A 16,884-nucleotide genomic window follows, 5' to 3' on the forward strand; every position below is an offset into this window, starting at 1 on the left:
AAAAAGTACACAGGACATTGGGGTCATCCTTACATGATGCCAGACTTTTTAAGGAGAAGAAGAATTGGGGAGGGATGACTCCACCTTTAATGGTCACACATGCAGAGCACACAGAGTCCTCTGCTTTTAACCCATCCTAGTACCAGAAGTCTAGTACTAGGAGCAGTGGGCAGCTATTGTAGAGCAATGGGAAGGGGGATGTCCGCCCAGTGCCTTGCTCAAGGGCACCACAGCAGGGCAGGAGGTGAACTGGGACCTCTCCAAGTAGCAGTCCACAATCCATATTTTAGGTCTGGTCGGGGACTTGAACCGGCGACCCTACGGCTCACAGCCCAAGCCCCTACTCTGACTGAGCCACTGCCGGACTGAGATGATCTGACTCAGCATTAAAATCTTTATTAGTAATACAGAGCTGCACATATTTAAATATACACATTTTAACAGACCCATACAACACTTATAGTTATATAAATATTGCTATTTTATTTAATCTTTTATTGTACATTTCTATTTAAGTTCTTATGTTTATGTTAATTTTTTGCCATTGCAGATTTTTACTTGAATTTCATGTTTTAATACATATTTGTAATTTGTTATCTTTTATTGCAGATGTGTTTTACTTTAACTTATTAGGTTTAAATAAATATTTAATAAAAAATACTTTTTTTTATTTTATCTTTTTTTACTTTAAATTAAACATTTTAAATTATATTTAATTCATTTTAAAGTTGTAGTCACATTTTAATTTTAACTTACTGCATTTAAATATATACATTTGTCATAAATCATATTTCCCTCTCAGAAACAGAAAGTATTCTGATTCTGAGATAAAAAGGGATTCTTCAATTCGACAAAAGTGGAAAGTAGTTAAGAAATAAAGGAAAATGTGCAATAATTTGTCCTTAAACTCATTTTGTAAGAAGAACAGCATGATGGTTGTGTATTGAAAAGTGAGATGAGTTTCCCTAAATCCCTATTTGATATAGTTTGTTGTTTTTTAATGCCTACTTTTTCCGGTTTAAAAACAAAAGCCTTCGTTCACTGTTTATGTATTCAAGAAAAACAACATGTTCAGTAAGATAGGTACCTCTAATTGATTTAGTAAAAAGCAAATTGATAGTGTTTTGTTGTTGTTTTAACCGTGGAGGCAAAACAAGTATTCAAGAGTAACGGACGTAATAAAAATGGACATTTTGTTGATCCACTTCGTCCTCCTGAGGGTTAATATGTGCTCTGTCACCACAAACAGCTTCTGTATTAGACTCTGAGTTACCTGGAAACAGTTCAAACAAACTCCTTCATGCATAAATCCACTTATTGATGCCCCCCCAAAATAAACTCTCTGACCGCACCTGCCTGATCTCTTATCTCCAGGTGAGCGCCCAGAGGCGGCTTAAAATAAACCTTTAGTCTCTCTCCAAACACTGTGTGTGTGTGTGTGTGTGTGTGTGTGTGTGTGTGTGTGTGTGTGTGTGTGTGTGTGTGTGTGTGTGTGTGTGTGTGTGTGTGTGTGTGTGTGTGTGTGTGTTGTGTGTGTGTGTGTGTGTGTGTGTGTGTGTGTGTGTGTGTGTGTGTGTGTGTGTGTGTGTGTGTGTGTGTGTGTGTGTGTGTGTGTGTGTGTGTGTGTGTGTGTGTGTGTGTGTGTGTGTGTGTGTGTGTGTGTGTGTGTGTGTGTGTGGCCTAGCATTACTATACTTGTGGGGACCTAAATCTGTTTACACAGTCACGTGTGGGGACTCGCCTCCCTTATGGGTACAAATTGGAGGTCCCCATAAGGGGGATCATTCATTTTAGGGTGAAGACTTGGTTAGGGTTAGGCATGTGTTTGTTATGGTTAAGGTTAGGATAAGTCTCCAGGAAATGCATGTAAGTCAATGTAATGTCTCCTGAAGTGATGTATACATGGTGTGTGTGTGTGTGTGTGTGTGTGTGTGTGTGTGTGTGTGTGTGTGTGTGTGTGTGTGTGTGTGGTGTGTGTGTGTGTGTGTGTGTGTGTGTGTGTGTGTGTGTGTGTGTGTGTGTGTGTGTGGTGTGTGTGTGTGTGTGTGTGTGTGTGGTCGTGTGTGGGTGTGTGTGTTGTGTGTGTGTGTGTGTGTGTGTGGTGTGTGTGTGTGTGTGTGTGTGTGTGTGTGTGTGTGTGTGTGTGTGTGTGTGTGTGTGTTAGGGGTATATTCCGCATTTGACCGATTATCGGTATCGGCCTTTTTTTTATCAAATTGCTGATAAAACTTTGGCTCTGATGCGGCCGTTTCTCTGGCTGCAGTCACCACTCTGTACACGAGCAATGTCCCGCCCACAGCGCTATCTGATAGGCTATTACTGAAGATTTTCCGGGCGGGAGCCAGAGAGGCGGGACCTTCTCAGATTACAGGCAGGTGCGAAAGAACGCAGACACAGACTGAAGCAAGCAGCAGCGCTGAGCGGCAGAGCCATACATGTGTTAAACCGAAGTTCAATAAACATCCCTATCCCCTATGCTGAACACCACGATCTTATGATCCAATTCTATCAGTTTCCCAGTTACACAGGGACGCGGGAAGTCAGTCAGAGTTGGGGGTGCGTGCAGCGTCTCGCAGCGGAGTAACTGTGGTGCGGAGGGGGGGGGGGGGGGGGAGGGGCTGCGAGTGGAGCCTCGCAGTTATTCAGGTTGATATGTGAAGCTCATTAGCTAGCCAACATGTATCTAGCAAATGTTTAGCAACATATTAGAAGTGAGGCTCCTAGACCAACGTTAGGTCTACTGTGAGAGCCTCACTTTTAATAGTTTGCAAAACATTAGCGAGCACTAGTGTTTTGCAGTTGCTAGCAGCTTATTGGGATTGTATGCCAGATAGACAGATATAATAAATTAAGCATTATTGTTAGTTAAGCGTGTCAGCCTGCAGCCCCACTTCTTGTCTCTCTCTAACTCATTATAGATGGCTGCACTAAAGAAAAGGGCACAGAGAGGAAACCAGTTGTAAGATGTTTAAAAGTTAATTAAACATAATATATGCTTAAATGCATTTCAAAGAAGTTGTGTTGGAGTTTGTGTTATTCTACATTTTGACACCAAGATTTTCTGATTTTACTGCAAATGTATATCAGTTCCAAATATCGGTTATCGGTCTCGTTGATTACTAATAATCGGTATCGGTATCCGCCTTGAAAAATCCATATCGGTCGATCCCTAGTGTGTGTGTGTGTGTGGATACACTGAACACACAGCTAACAAAAGAGCCATTCAGTGGAGAGGCAATAACAAAGATGGAGGCTGCATGTTGTGTTATTTTAAACGGCTGTCAGTCCCCCCCCCCCGGAGATACACTTATTTATAATGAAGCTAGTTAGTGAAGTGTGTTAAATGAGGTAGAAAAGGCCTGGTTAGGGAATAGGATTCATGTTTGAAATGTCCGACATGTGTGATAAACATTCAGGTTACCCCCCAAAAACAATAGTGACAATAAGGACACTTTTTTTTACTTTGTGTGATGTCATGCATTCTGGTCTATAACTCAATGGAAACATGTATGGGAAGAAACCCATTAATCCCCGCTTCTTCTTCTTCTTCCGTCATCATTAGACCAAACCGGTTTGTGTGACATGTTTTTGGGGAATAGTATTATTGCAGCTGACTGTGACTCAGACTCAGAGAAACTCCCGGTGTAACGCAATCTCATGAGAGCTAGAGCTTTTGTTTTTCGCTCTGACAGGTGATTTAGTTTTCACCTCCAATGACCCATTTCCCAGAATGACAAAAAAGTGTTTCCTCCTATGAATTGATATAAATACATTAATGACAGAGCAGCTTGTTGAAATGCTTGAGCTTTTTATTCTTGCACAGATGAAAAAAAGAGTCTATTAAATATATAAGGTTGTGCTAAAAGCATTTTCTCCTTCCAAACTCCTTCAGTCTGCTCTCATGAGAGGCAGCCACTGTTTGATTCACTTGTCGCTTCATTCCTCAGCGTTACAGCGATAGGAAAGATTATTAATCAGAACCATCAGAACATAAGTGACAGATGTATTTAAAAGCATGCACACAAACACACAAGGTTTAAGGTGGACTTTATGCCTCTGTGGGGGTCAGACATCACGGGGATCTATTGACACAGACAGACGGCAACTTCACGAAACACTCCTTGTTATCCCAGCACTTCTCCACTGCAAAGAATTAAAGAAATATATTTGTTTTTATATTTCTCTGGTACTCAAATCTAAAATTGACATAACTTATTGTAAGCGTAATGCTATATTACCTGAGTAATTTATCTGTATGCATCTCTGCTCGCCAGGATTATTGGGCTCTCTATCACACCAGTCTGTGTAGTGTAAAGGAGTCCCATCAGACCAGGTCCAGACGTTCACCTGCAAGAAACAATAGTACATTTATTTATCAGGAAAACTGTGAAATTAGATGGAAGAAACTGGCATATACTCAAAATACCAAAACTAAACATACTCATATGCAGAATCCACTTTTTGTATAAAACAATATATTACATCTTAATTAGCTGCTGTTTTCTAATGTATTTCATGATTTCTTAAACTTAAAATGTATATCATGAGATACATTGCACTTTTTAAAGTGTTATTAAACCTATATCACACCTATATTACACTGTCCTGAGACCCAAGCTAATATTATACCATATAATACCCATGTTACACCCACATTACACCGTTACTTAACCCATGTTACAGTCATGTTAGAATCCTTTGTCTGTATACCAATGTTGTCAAATAAATGTAGTGGTACTAAATTTAGTGGAGGAGAACTATTAAGTAGCATCAAATAAAGAACAAGTACCTCTAATTGCACTTTACAACCGAACTTGAGTAAATGTACTTAGTTACTTTCACAACTGTAAAGTACCTCATGTACTTCAGAGCCTCCGATCCACGCTAGCTTAATCCGATGTGTGGCGGTCATGATCATCTTCTGGATCTCATGGTACTCCATCATGTTGCTTACGGACGCCAGGTGTCCCCTCATTGAGTGGCAGTTTCTCTGCAGGACAAATTAGAAGAATATTAAAGAAAAAATAAATCCTGCATTCCACATTTTGCTCAAGTAAAAGTAGAAAAAGTCAAATGACTCATTGTACAGAATGGCCCATTTCAGAATAATGTATTCTTGATGCATTTATGTATTTGTTGCAGCTACTGCTTAAAATACATATACCTCTTATCAATCAATCAAAGTTTATATTGCTCAATATCACAAATGTTACATTTGTCTCAGGGGACAGTTTGTACAGGTTATCAAACTATCAAAACAAATGCATTTGTAGTCCTGAGTCAGGGACCAGCATTACCTCGGCTTTAGCCCAAGTCATGGGTCTGGGGTTGAAGAAGAAACAGCGTCCGTTGACCGAGGTCCATCCACTGGGGCAGCGAACTGAGCGCTTCACCACATGACTCTTAACTGAGAACAAAAGTTAGAGTCTATTAATGTAAAACTTTTATTAGACTCTCGTTTTATCTGATGGCATATAGACATAAACCCTTTGTCGAAATTGATTATACGGCTTGGTTAAATACTAGATTCTGATTGGTCAATTTGGACATTTCAGAGGTTGTTAATACTCAATAACAGTGCTGCTATGCAAAATGATGACCGTTGCTAAGGAGGATCACGATCAATGACCGCTTCGCTGTACATTATCCCTTACTTATTACACAGCTTAGTTGAATACTGAATTCTGATTGGTCAGTTTGGACAATCTGTGGTCTGTTATTTCTATATAGCGGACCGTTTCTAAGTATACAATACCATTGCTAAGGTATAGAAGACTGTTATAAGGTATAGAAGACTTTTGCTAAGGTATGGGGACAGTTCAGCATGAATTCAAAGATGTGTGCTCTCGAAATGTAAAAAGAAATTCAATATAAAACATAAATACATATAGAACTACATTTTTGAAAAACATTATTATATATATATATATATATATAAACATCTAAAACTCAATATAAAACTTAATACATAAGATCTAAATATATAAAAACTAAATATATTGATACTGATTGAGCAACAGAAAATTAACCAAAGTTTTCTATACCTTAGCAACAGTCTTTTATACCTTAGCAACAGTCAGCTATACCTTAGTAACAGTCTTCTATACCTTAGCAACAGTCAGCTATACCTTAGCAACAGTCTTTTATACCTTAGCAACAGTCAGCTATACCTTAGCAACAGTGTTTTATACCTTAGCAACAGTCTTCTATACCTTATAACAGTTGTATATACCTTAGCAACAGTCAGCTATACCTTAGCAACAGTCTTCTATACCTTATAAGAGTCTTATATACCTTAGTAACAGTCTTCTATATCTTAGCAACAGTCTTCTATACCTTATAATAGTCTTCTATACCTGAGTAACAGTCTTCCATACCTTAGTAACAGTCTTCCAGTAAATAACAGTATTCATATATTATGATTTAATGTATTTTTTTTCCCGTACATTTATTTTGTATTTTCATATGTATTTAATTATAGTTTTAAAATAGTAAGTTCTAGTGTCTTTGTATAATCTAAAAGCAACTCGCCTGCTAGGTCTTTTTCAGCTGCTTCCTCTGAAACGGCTAGAAAGTTTAACACTCTAGTTATTGACTTGTTTACTGACAAAAAACAAATCTGTTAAAGGTTTTAGATATGTTATAATACTCACCAGCAGCTCTAACCAAGGCCATCATGGCACAAACCAGAGCGAACACAGCGAGCGTCTTCATGATGAGGATCCTTTAAAACACAAATACAGATTACAGGTAACAATGTGGGGAATAAAACAGTGAGGAGATGATGAGAGTTTGTAGAAACCTGAAGTCCAGCCGTCCTGTGGTGCAGAACAGGAGGAACACCAGCTCTTAAATACTCAAACTTATCTGATCATCTGTAAAGAAACAAGGAACTTAGAAAAGATGCGGCCCTGCCCTCTTACAAAACAAGTTACCCTAATCTTAACGCCTTTTTAGGAAATCTGCAAAAGTTAATAGAAATACATGTTCCTCTTTAGTCACCTAGTGTTTCTGTAGTCATTTTGTTTTTGTAATTGTGATCATGGCTGAGTCTCTCCATGGTTTCTCTTTGAGGGAGATTTTGTAGGTGAAGGCCTGACACTTCTGTAAGTGATGCATTACATTTCAAATTGAAGCATAACACCTGCAAAGGGACACAAAGCGATCACAATACACTTAGACAAATGCAAAACAACTACAGAGACACAAAAGGATTACAAAAAGACAAACAAGACTCCCAATCATAATTGGGAAAAAATAAAGCTAAGAAACTATAAAACAAATCCACTATCTCTTACTATGGTATGACCTGCTTGAAGTGAATATATCTGCACTTTCCTTATTGTTCGGAGTTTGATTCTCTATGCTTTTTGCACGTAGTGTAAGTCGCTTTGGATAAAAGCGTCAGCAAATTAAATATAATGTAATAAAAAGACAAAAGCAATTTCAGAGAGACCCAAACAACTTCAAAGATATGCTACATTTACAACATGACTATACAAGTTAAAGAAGGGCTTCAGAGATGATTTTTGCAAAATGCGAAAACCTTCTTCAGTGACACTCAACATTTCCGTGTTCACTATGCTGGCAACTAGACTAAAAATAACACGTTCTTTTTGTAGAAAGCCACAGCATGCCTATGAGACTTTATGGCCATACAAAATGACCATACAAGGTAAAGAAGGCCTTCAATGGTGATTTTGCAAAATTCGAAACATTGTTCGGTGACACAGCAAAATGCATGCAGCAGACATAGAGATACATATAGTTATAGATATATTTGATGCGTGTATTTTAAAGAAACATTACTTTACATTACTTTGAAGTTAAACTTAACGCCTTTTTTAAGAAACCTTCAAATGTAAATGGAGATTTTTGTTCCTCTTTAGTCATTTTGTATCTTTTTGAAGTCATTTTGGGTCTCTACAGTCATTTTGTTTTTGTAAGTGTGATCATGTTTCTGTCTCTCCACGGTTTGTCTTTGAGGGAGATTTTGTAGGTGAAGGCCTTCCACTTCTTAAGTGATACAACTTTCTTCCTAATGCTCAAAGACGCTTTACATAAAATCTGAACAGAAACGGTACAAAGAAAACACAAAACATAAAGAGTAGTCCCAATCCAACTGCGGATTTCAGATTTGTCACAGTTTAGTTTCAGAAAGTTGTTTTGCATCCATGTTTTGATGTCAGTGAGGCAGTTGGTGTGTTGGGAGTGGGTGGTTGCAGAAATGTAGAAATGGGTGTCGTTGGCGTAACAGTGGAACCGGAGTTGGCTGACGGAGTCCAAGTGAGACGATGTAAATTATGAAAAGCAGGGGACCAAGTACAGAGCCCTGGGGGACGCCATGAGTGACATTCAGTGACTAATGGCGCTTTTCCACTGCAGGACCTAGCACGGCTTAGCACAGCTTAGTTAGGCCTTGGTAGGCCAGGCTCACTTTAAGCTGCGTTTCCATTACAGTTTAGTAACTGGGGTAGTTACTATAGTAACGCAGTGTAGGCGGGGCGTTCGGCTGTTCGGCAGGCGGAGCGACGCTGCGTAAAACTGCCGTGACGTCATCTTCAATGCGAACCACAAAACCAAAACATCCGGCGTTAGCTGTTAGCACTCGGAGCTCACAGCTCCTCATATCTGTTCAGAAACTAGACAAAAGTTAAACAAGTACAAACCACAGACTGTCTGTCATGGTGAATACAGTCGCTGGTTTATTTATGTCTGTAGGCCGTTGTTGTGAGTGTGGACGGTCGGAGCATATACAACGTTAGCTTAGCCTGATCGATCCAATCTTCATTCAGAAAATACACATTTTAAAAGGTGTTTCGCCTGCCGTCTGTCTGCAGACTTGCCAAAGCATTAAATCATGGTTTTTACTAACCGGTATCAGTATGTTGTTACTTCGGCATCATTTTGAAACGTGTATTACAATGAAATCATGGTAAAATATGTTCATTTTGTTGTAGCGGTAGCCCCCTTGCCAGCGATTCTCTCTGACCATTCAGCAGTAGAGTGTTTACATCACTAGTTTAGCATACTCAGCCCGGTAAGAACCTCAATTTTGGAGGGCCAGAAAAAAGGTGAAAAAGTAGCCCTGAGCTGGAACTAACCCTAGTGGAAAAGCAAAAGAAAAGCTTAAACCGTGCTACGTGCTGCGGTGGAAAAGCGCCATAAATGAGTTTAGGTTAGACATCAGCAACAACGTAAACTCAAAATACCAAACTAAAAACACTGCAGAATTGCGTTTTGTGAACTATATCACTGGATTCAAAGGCTCAAGATACAAAGGTTTTAATGATATATGCACATAAGCTACAATGTAGAAATGGCAATGAAAATCTTATGACCTGAGTTCCTCCAACAATGCAACATAGTCATATAATAAAATACAAAAATACAAATAAAAAGAGTGCAATAAGTCTATATACACGTAAATAGAATATGATATACAAGAACAGAATGTAAAATTAAATATTGTACAGTAAGATGACAAACAGATGAATGTTTGTCGAGACTGCTAAAGCACTCAGGTGTTTAGCAGTCTTGTTGCCGGTGGGGAAAAACACATTATAGCAGGTCATATATTTTGTATTACCCTCAATGGGCAAGTACATTGAATATTTAGGAACATGTATTAATGCTATTTTCTTATCCTTCATTTTCCAATTCATTTAAATCGAAGCATAACAACTTCAAAGTGACACAAAGAGACCACAAATAGACTTTGAGCAATAATAAAAAGGGGCAAAAGCAAAACAACTGCAAAGACACAAACGTATTACAAAAAGACAAATAATTACCACGGATAAAAAGCTATAAAGACCAAAGCAATTTCCAAGTGACCTAAAAAGACCTCGAAGAGATGCATCATTTATGAGAAACGACACCAAAGACTAGAGACTTCAAATTAACATAAAAAGGGGCAAAAAAAACACAAAGACACAAAGGAAAAGCAAGATAAAGAGTTTGACGATAAACAACATGACTATACATACCAGTGACGTGCGGTGAGGTTCATGGCTGGTGAGGCACTGACTCTTTCAGAGTCAGATTTACAAATATTATATTTTGACCGTAATCGAAATATTCGGTTATTTTCAAAAGCTTTTTTAGTCTGATGCTTCGATTCATCTTAAACAGACCGTTCAACAAAAGGATACCCAAAATCTAAATATTGGATTGTTCTTTCTTAGTAAGATCCCATTTTCATTACAATGGTGGTCTTACCTTGACTTGAAGATGAAGTCCATGCTATCCTTCTGGACAACAATCTCTATTACTTTTTTGTAAAAGTCCTCCTTATCTTCCTCTAGTTTCAAAAGTCTAGTTTGTTGCGTCTACTGTCTCTGCGTAGAATAACAGTAGCAACAAGGACCTGTGGGCTCACTTGCGCCCCCTTCAGTGCGGCAAAGGTTATGGCTGCCTCTCCTGGTGCTTTTTTCATTGCCATTGTATGATGAGACCAGCGAGCCTAAATATCATATATACGTGAAATAAGTTATTTAGAGACTATGGATGGCGAGGATAAATGTAATAAAGGGATCTACAAACATTACATTGGTGACATACAGTGAGATGGTGCAGGCATGCGCTTAGGGCCCGCTTTCCAGCCAGTTTCTGTGGGGTGACGCATTCTGAGGTGAGGCAGAGCTCATCTGTGCCTCACCTCACCCCACAGTAACTGGCTTGAGCGCGCTCACAAAATAAGTGCCCGCGCTAAATTAGTGCCCCCGCTCCAGCCAGTTACTGTGGGCTTACGAGAGGCAGAGCTCGTCCCTGCCTCACTCCTCATCGCTCCCATGTAGTTGTAGCGGAGCTCGGCAAATTTGCTGATTTTGACTATAAAAAGCGATTGGAATCATAGGCTACAGAAATCACATTTACAACACAGATCAGTGGAGACATTTTATTATTATTACTATTTAGTTTTTCTTTAGTTGTTTTTCCGTTACATTGGAGTATGAGTATGACAGGTGAGGCTCTGCCTCCCCTGCCTCCCCTGACTGCACGTCGCTGATACAAAGTAACAAAGGCCTTCAGGGGTGATTTTGCAAAATGCAAAAACCGTCTTCAGTGACACAGCAAAATGCATAAAGCGGAGATATAGAGATACAACTCAGCAATTTATATTATTACACAGAGATCTTGATCTATTTAATAACTGTTCGTCTTGTACCAGGCGGGGTAATACATTAAATACAAAAAATATTATAGCTTAATCGTTCTATTACAACACGGTCATTCGAGGTTGTTGTTAATTCCCTATATTTAAAAATGTTTATGTTTGAATATTATCAAAGCATAGTGTTTAACAGAAGTCATCTCAGGTCAGTTGTATTGCCCTCATAAAAAAGTGCAATAAAACAGTGGATGCTAACCTGCATATGTTGGGCAATTTGCACAATTAGCATACATTGCGTTATAATTCATTACCATTATTTGGACAACATTTTTTCTTGTTTTGAGGATTCTGAGTCCATTTCTGACATTTTCAGGATAATGAATGGCAGTTTTAACCAGAAAATGCCAACATTTGTACTCTCTGTGAGCTGATGTTGATACATTTTTGGTCGATTTGGACAATTTAGGGGACTTTTGAATGGACAGATTGCTTATTTATTTGAAAAAGATTGTCCTGAGTAGAGGTAATACTTTTCATTTTGTTCCCTCTATATCCAATGGTTGCAACACAACTCATCGTAGTCGAAATCAGCCCACAGAGAAAACAGATATTGCCGCTTTCTCGTAACATTTTAAGGAACTAATAAGAGCATCAAAATGACCATACAATGTAAAGAAGGCCTTCAAGGGTGATTTTGCAAAATGCCAAACAGTCTTCTGTGACACAGCAAAATGCATGCAGCAGACATAGAGCGATACAAATACTGTAAATATGAGTGTGTATTGTACAGACATATTACTTCATTATATAATAATAATCATAATGAATGAATAATCAATTTTATTTGGATACCCTTTCATAACACTAAAGGACACTTTACAATCCATAACATATCATAAAAAAAGGCTATAAAGGAACTACAGCACGGACCATACAAGGTAAAGAAGGCCTTCAATGGTGATTTTGCAAAATTCGAAACATTCTTCGGTGACACAGCAAAATGCATGCAGCAGACATAGAGATACATATAGTTATAGATATATTTGATGCGTGTATTTTACAGAAACATTAATTTATTTTATATCAAAAATGACATTATGGACTTATTATTATACACGTTAGGATTGGGCAAAATGGGAAATAATCGAAAAGACAAGTAATTATGCAAAATCTAACATGATATCTTCTTGTATCAGAATATAAAGTTAAAATCTTTCATACAGTCACTTTGCTTGGTTGCACACTACAGACTTTTCAGTTACTTCTAATGCTCTTAGTTGCAAGTTTATAGGGTCTTGCTGTGAACCCGTAAATGTTGAGGACCCCTCAACATGTTAGAAATGTATAGTATAGGTCCCCATTACATAGAAGTATTTGCACAATTAACACAAGTTGTTTTAATTAGTATTATAGCCTGCAGGCAATAGTTTAAAAATGGCTTGTAAGATTTTACAATTTTGGATTCGGACAGATTGCTTATTTATTTGAAGAAAATGACCCACAGTAGATGTAATCATTTTCATCTTGTGCTCTCTATAACCAATGGTCGCAACACTACTCATGGTAGTCAAACAGCCCAGAGAGACAGATATGGCCGCTTTCATGTTAAAACTGCAATTTCTTATCATTGCCCAACATATGTGAGTTAGCATCCCGCAGTTTCTGACGAGACAAGAAGTATGCTCCATTTAAGTGGTGCCTATAATGGTGCTACTGTCACCACCGCTAAGCTAAAGGTGGCTAATGTTGGGCTATAAAGGAACTACAGCACAGTCACATGACTTCACGTCACCACCGCTAAGCTAAAGGTGGCTAATGTTGGGCTATAAAGGAACTACAGCACGGTCACATGACTTCACGTCACCACCGCTAAGCTAAAGGAGGCTAATGTTGGGCTATAAAGGAACTACAGCACAGTCACATGACTTCACGTCACCACCGCTAAGCTAAAGGTGGCTAATGTTGGGCTATAAAGGAACTACAGCACAGTCACATGACTTCACGCCACCACCGCTAAGCTAAAGGCGGCTAATGTTGGGATATAAAGGAACTACAGCACGGTCACATGACTTCACGCCACCACCTGCTAAGCTAAAGGTGGCTAATGTTGGGCTATAAAGGAACTACAGCACAGTCACATGACTTCACGTCACCACCGCTAAGCTAAAGGAGGCTAATGTTGGACTGTTGGGTGGTTTTGACTCCTGTTCAGACATGCTGCCGATCACTCAACTGTTTGATGATTTTCGCTCTGAAATATCATTTTGTTTTCACCTCCAATGACCCATTTCCCAGAACGACAAAAAAAGTATTTTTATAAGTAATAATACTAAGTGTTTCCTCATATTAATTCATATAAATACATTAATGACAGAACAGCTTGTTGAAATGCTTGAGCTTTTTATTCTTGCACAGATGAAAAAAAGAGTCTCTATTAAATATATAAGGTTGTGCTAAAAGCATTTTCTCCTTCCAAACTCCTTCAGTCTGCTCTCATGAGAGGCAGCCACTGTTTGATTCACTTGTCGCTTCATTCCTCAGCGTTACAGCGATAGGAAAGATTATTAATCAGAACCATCAGAACATAAGTGACACTGATGGCGTGAAGACAGATGTATTTAAAAGCATGCACACAAACACACAAGGTTCAAGGTGGACTTTATGCCTCTGTGGGGGTCAGACTCCTTCAGGATCTCTTGACACAGACAGACGGCAACTTCACGGTACAATGCATGTTATCCCAGCACTTCTCCACTTCGAAAAAATACAAAACATTTGTTTTTATATTTCTCTGGTACTCAAATCTAAAATCGACATAACTTATTGTAAGCGTAATGCTATATTACCTGAGTGATTCATAAGTACGCATCTCTGCACGCCTCTCTGATTGGGCTCTCCATCACACCAGTCTGTGTAGTGTAAGGAGTCCCATCAGACCAGGTCCAGACGTTCACCTGCAAGAAACAATAGTACATTTACTTATCAGGAAAACTGTGAAATTAGATGGAAGTAACTGGAATATACTCAAAATACCAAAATAAACGTACTCATATGCAGAATCCCCTTTTTGTATAAAACGGTTTATTATATCTTAATTATGCTGTTTTCTAATGTATTTCATGATTTCTTAAACTTAAAATGTATATCATGAGATACATTGCGCCTTTTAAAGTGTTATTAAACCTATATCACTGTTATGAGACCCATATTAAACTAATATTATACCATATAATACCCATGTTACACCGTTACTTAGCCCTTATTACACCAATATAACACCTATATTTCACCCATGTTATTGTTAGTCATGTAGAGCTCGGTTTATAACTTGAACCCTGGTTAAAACTGATCCTGAAAATGTCCGAAATGGATTCAGCGTCCTCAATAACCCCCAAAACGTTCTCAACTGTCTGTTTAGGATATAATGCTGAATAATTCTAATTACACAACTTCTGCTAATAGTGCAAATTGCCCAACATATGAAAGTTTGAATCCAGGCCATGGGAAATGATCTGTCATCAATGATTCTAAAGAATAATGATCACGCCACCAAACACACATTCAAACTAAAGGAACCAGCTGTTTGGAAAATGAGAGAAGTAGAAAGTACAGGTATTTGTGTTCAACATGTAAGAAGTAGAAAGTACAGGTATTTGTGTTCAACATGTGAGAAGTAGAAAGTACAGGTATTTGTGTTCAACATGTAAAAAGTAGAAAGTACAAGTATTTGTGTAAAACATGTAAGAAGTAGAAAGTACAGGTATTTGTGTTCAACATGTAAAAAGTAGAAAGTACAAGTATTTGTGTTCAACATGTAAGAAGTAGAAAGTACAGGTAATTGTGTTCAACATGTAAAAAGTAGAAAGTACAGGTATTTGTGTTCAACATGTAAGAAGTAGAAAGTACAGGTATTTGGGTTCAACATGTAAGAAGTAGAAAGTACATGTATTTGAGTTCAACATGTAAGAAGTAGAAAGTACAGGTATTTGAGTTCAACATGTAAGAAGTAGAAAGTACAGGTATTTGAGTTCAACATGTAAGAAGTAGAAAGTACAGGTATTTGTGTTCAACATGTAAGAAGTAGAAAGTACAGGTATTTGAGTTCAACATGTAAGAAGTAGAAAGTACAGGTATTTGTGTTCAACATGTAAGAAGTAGAAAGTACAGGTATTTGTGTTCAACATGTGAGAAGTAGAAAGTACAGGTATTTGGGTTCAACATGTGAGAAGTAGAAAGTACAGGTATTTGTGTTCAACATGTAAGAAGTAGAAAGTACAGGTATTTGTGTTCAACATGTAAGAAGTAGAAAGTACAGGTATTTGAGTTCAACATGTAAGAAGTAGAAAGTTCAGGTATTTGAGTTCAACATCTAAGAAGTAGAAAGTTCAGGTATTTGAGTTCAACATCTAAGAAGTAGAAAGTTCAGGTATTTGGGTTCAACATGTAAGAAGTAGAAAGTACAGGTATTTGGGTTCAACATGTGAGAAGTAGAAAGTACAGGTATTTGGGTTCAACATGTAAGAAGTAGAAAGTACAGGTATTTGTGTTCAACATGTAAGAAGTAGAAAGTACAGGTATTTGTGTTCAACATGTAAGAAGTAGAAAGTACAGGTATTTGTGTTCAACATGTAAGAAGTAGAAAGTACAGGTATTTGGGTTCAACATGTGAGAAGTAGAAAGTACAGGTATTTGAGTTCAACATGTAAAAAGTAGAAAGTACAGGTATTTGGGTTCAACATGTAAGAAGTAGAAAGTACAGGTATTTGGGTTCAACATGTGAGAAGTAGAAAGTACAGGTATTTGGGTTCAACATGTGAGAAGTAGAAAGTACAGGTATTTGTGTTCAACATGTAAGAAGTAGAAAGTACAGGTATTTGGGTTCAACATGTGAGAAGTAGAAAGTACAGGTATTTGTGTTCAACATGTAAGAAGTAGAAAGTACAGGTATTTGGGTTCAACATGTAGGAAGTAGAAAGTACAGGTATTTGTGTTCAACATGTAAGAAGTAGAAAGTACAGGTATTTGTGTTCAACATGTAAGAAGTAGAAAGTACAGGTATTTGGGTTCAACATGTAGGAAGTAGAAAGTACAGGTATTTGTGTTCAACATGTAAGAAGTAGAAAGTACAGGTATTTGTGTTCAACATGTAAGAAGTAGAAAGTACAGGTATTTGGGTTCAACATGTAAGAAGTAGAAAGTACAGGTATTTGGGTTCAACATGTAGGAAGTAGAAAGTACAGGTATTTGTGTTCAACATGTAAGAAGTAGAAAGTACAGGTATTTGTGTTCAACATGTAAGAAGTAGAAAGTACAGGTATTTGGGTTCAACATGTAGGAAGTAGAAAGTACAGGTATTTGTGTTCAACATGTAAGAAGTAGAAAGTACAGGTATTTGTGTTCAACATGTAAGAAGTAGAAAGTACAGGTATTTGGGTTCAACATGTAAGAATTAGAAAGTACAGGTATTTGTGTTCAACATGTAAGAAGTAGAAAGTACAGGTATTTGTGTTCAACATGTAGGAAGTAGAAAGTACAGGTATTTGTGTTCAACATGTAAGAAGTAGAAAGTACAGGTATTTGTGTTCAACATGTAAGAAGTAGAAAGTACAGGTATTTGGGTTCAACATGTAAGAAGTAGAAAGTACAGGTATTTGTGTTCAACATGTGAGAAGTAGAAAGTACAGGTATTTGTGTTCAACATGTAAGAAGTAGAAAGTACAGGTATTTGTGTTCAACATGTAAGAAGTAGAAAGTACAGGTATTTGGGT

The 16,884-nt window shown here is 37.8% G+C and overlaps 1 protein-coding gene across 2 annotated transcripts; it reads right to left on the reverse strand.

Moving 5' to 3' along the window:
* Nucleotides 1-3,788: 3,788 nt before the first annotated feature.
* LOC117540554 (type-2 ice-structuring protein-like) lies at nt 3,789-6,877 on the reverse strand. Of its 2 annotated transcripts, XM_034207299.1 has the most exons (7): nt 6,803-6,877; nt 6,654-6,724; nt 6,532-6,567; nt 5,298-5,407; nt 4,856-4,990; nt 4,239-4,347; nt 3,789-4,143 (listed from the first exon to the last, which is right to left on the reverse strand). In XM_034207299.1, the coding sequence occupies exons 2-7, from the start codon at nt 6,712-6,714 to the stop codon at nt 4,073-4,075; spliced, it is 522 nt and encodes a 173-aa protein (XP_034063190.1). In that variant the 5' UTR covers nt 6,715-6,724; nt 6,803-6,877; the 3' UTR covers nt 3,789-4,072. The 2 variants fall into 2 exon arrangements, with proteins under 2 accessions (XP_034063190.1, XP_034063191.1); XM_034207300.1 differs by lacking the exon at nt 6,532-6,567 and having other exon boundaries at nt 3,962-4,143; nt 6,803-6,872.
* Nucleotides 6,878-16,884: the final 10,007 nt, after the last annotated feature.

Source organism: Gymnodraco acuticeps, unplaced genomic scaffold, assembly GCF_902827175.1.
Source record: "Gymnodraco acuticeps unplaced genomic scaffold, fGymAcu1.1, whole genome shotgun sequence".
In the NCBI taxonomy this organism is placed as follows: Eukaryota; Metazoa; Chordata; class Actinopteri; order Perciformes; family Bathydraconidae; genus Gymnodraco; species Gymnodraco acuticeps.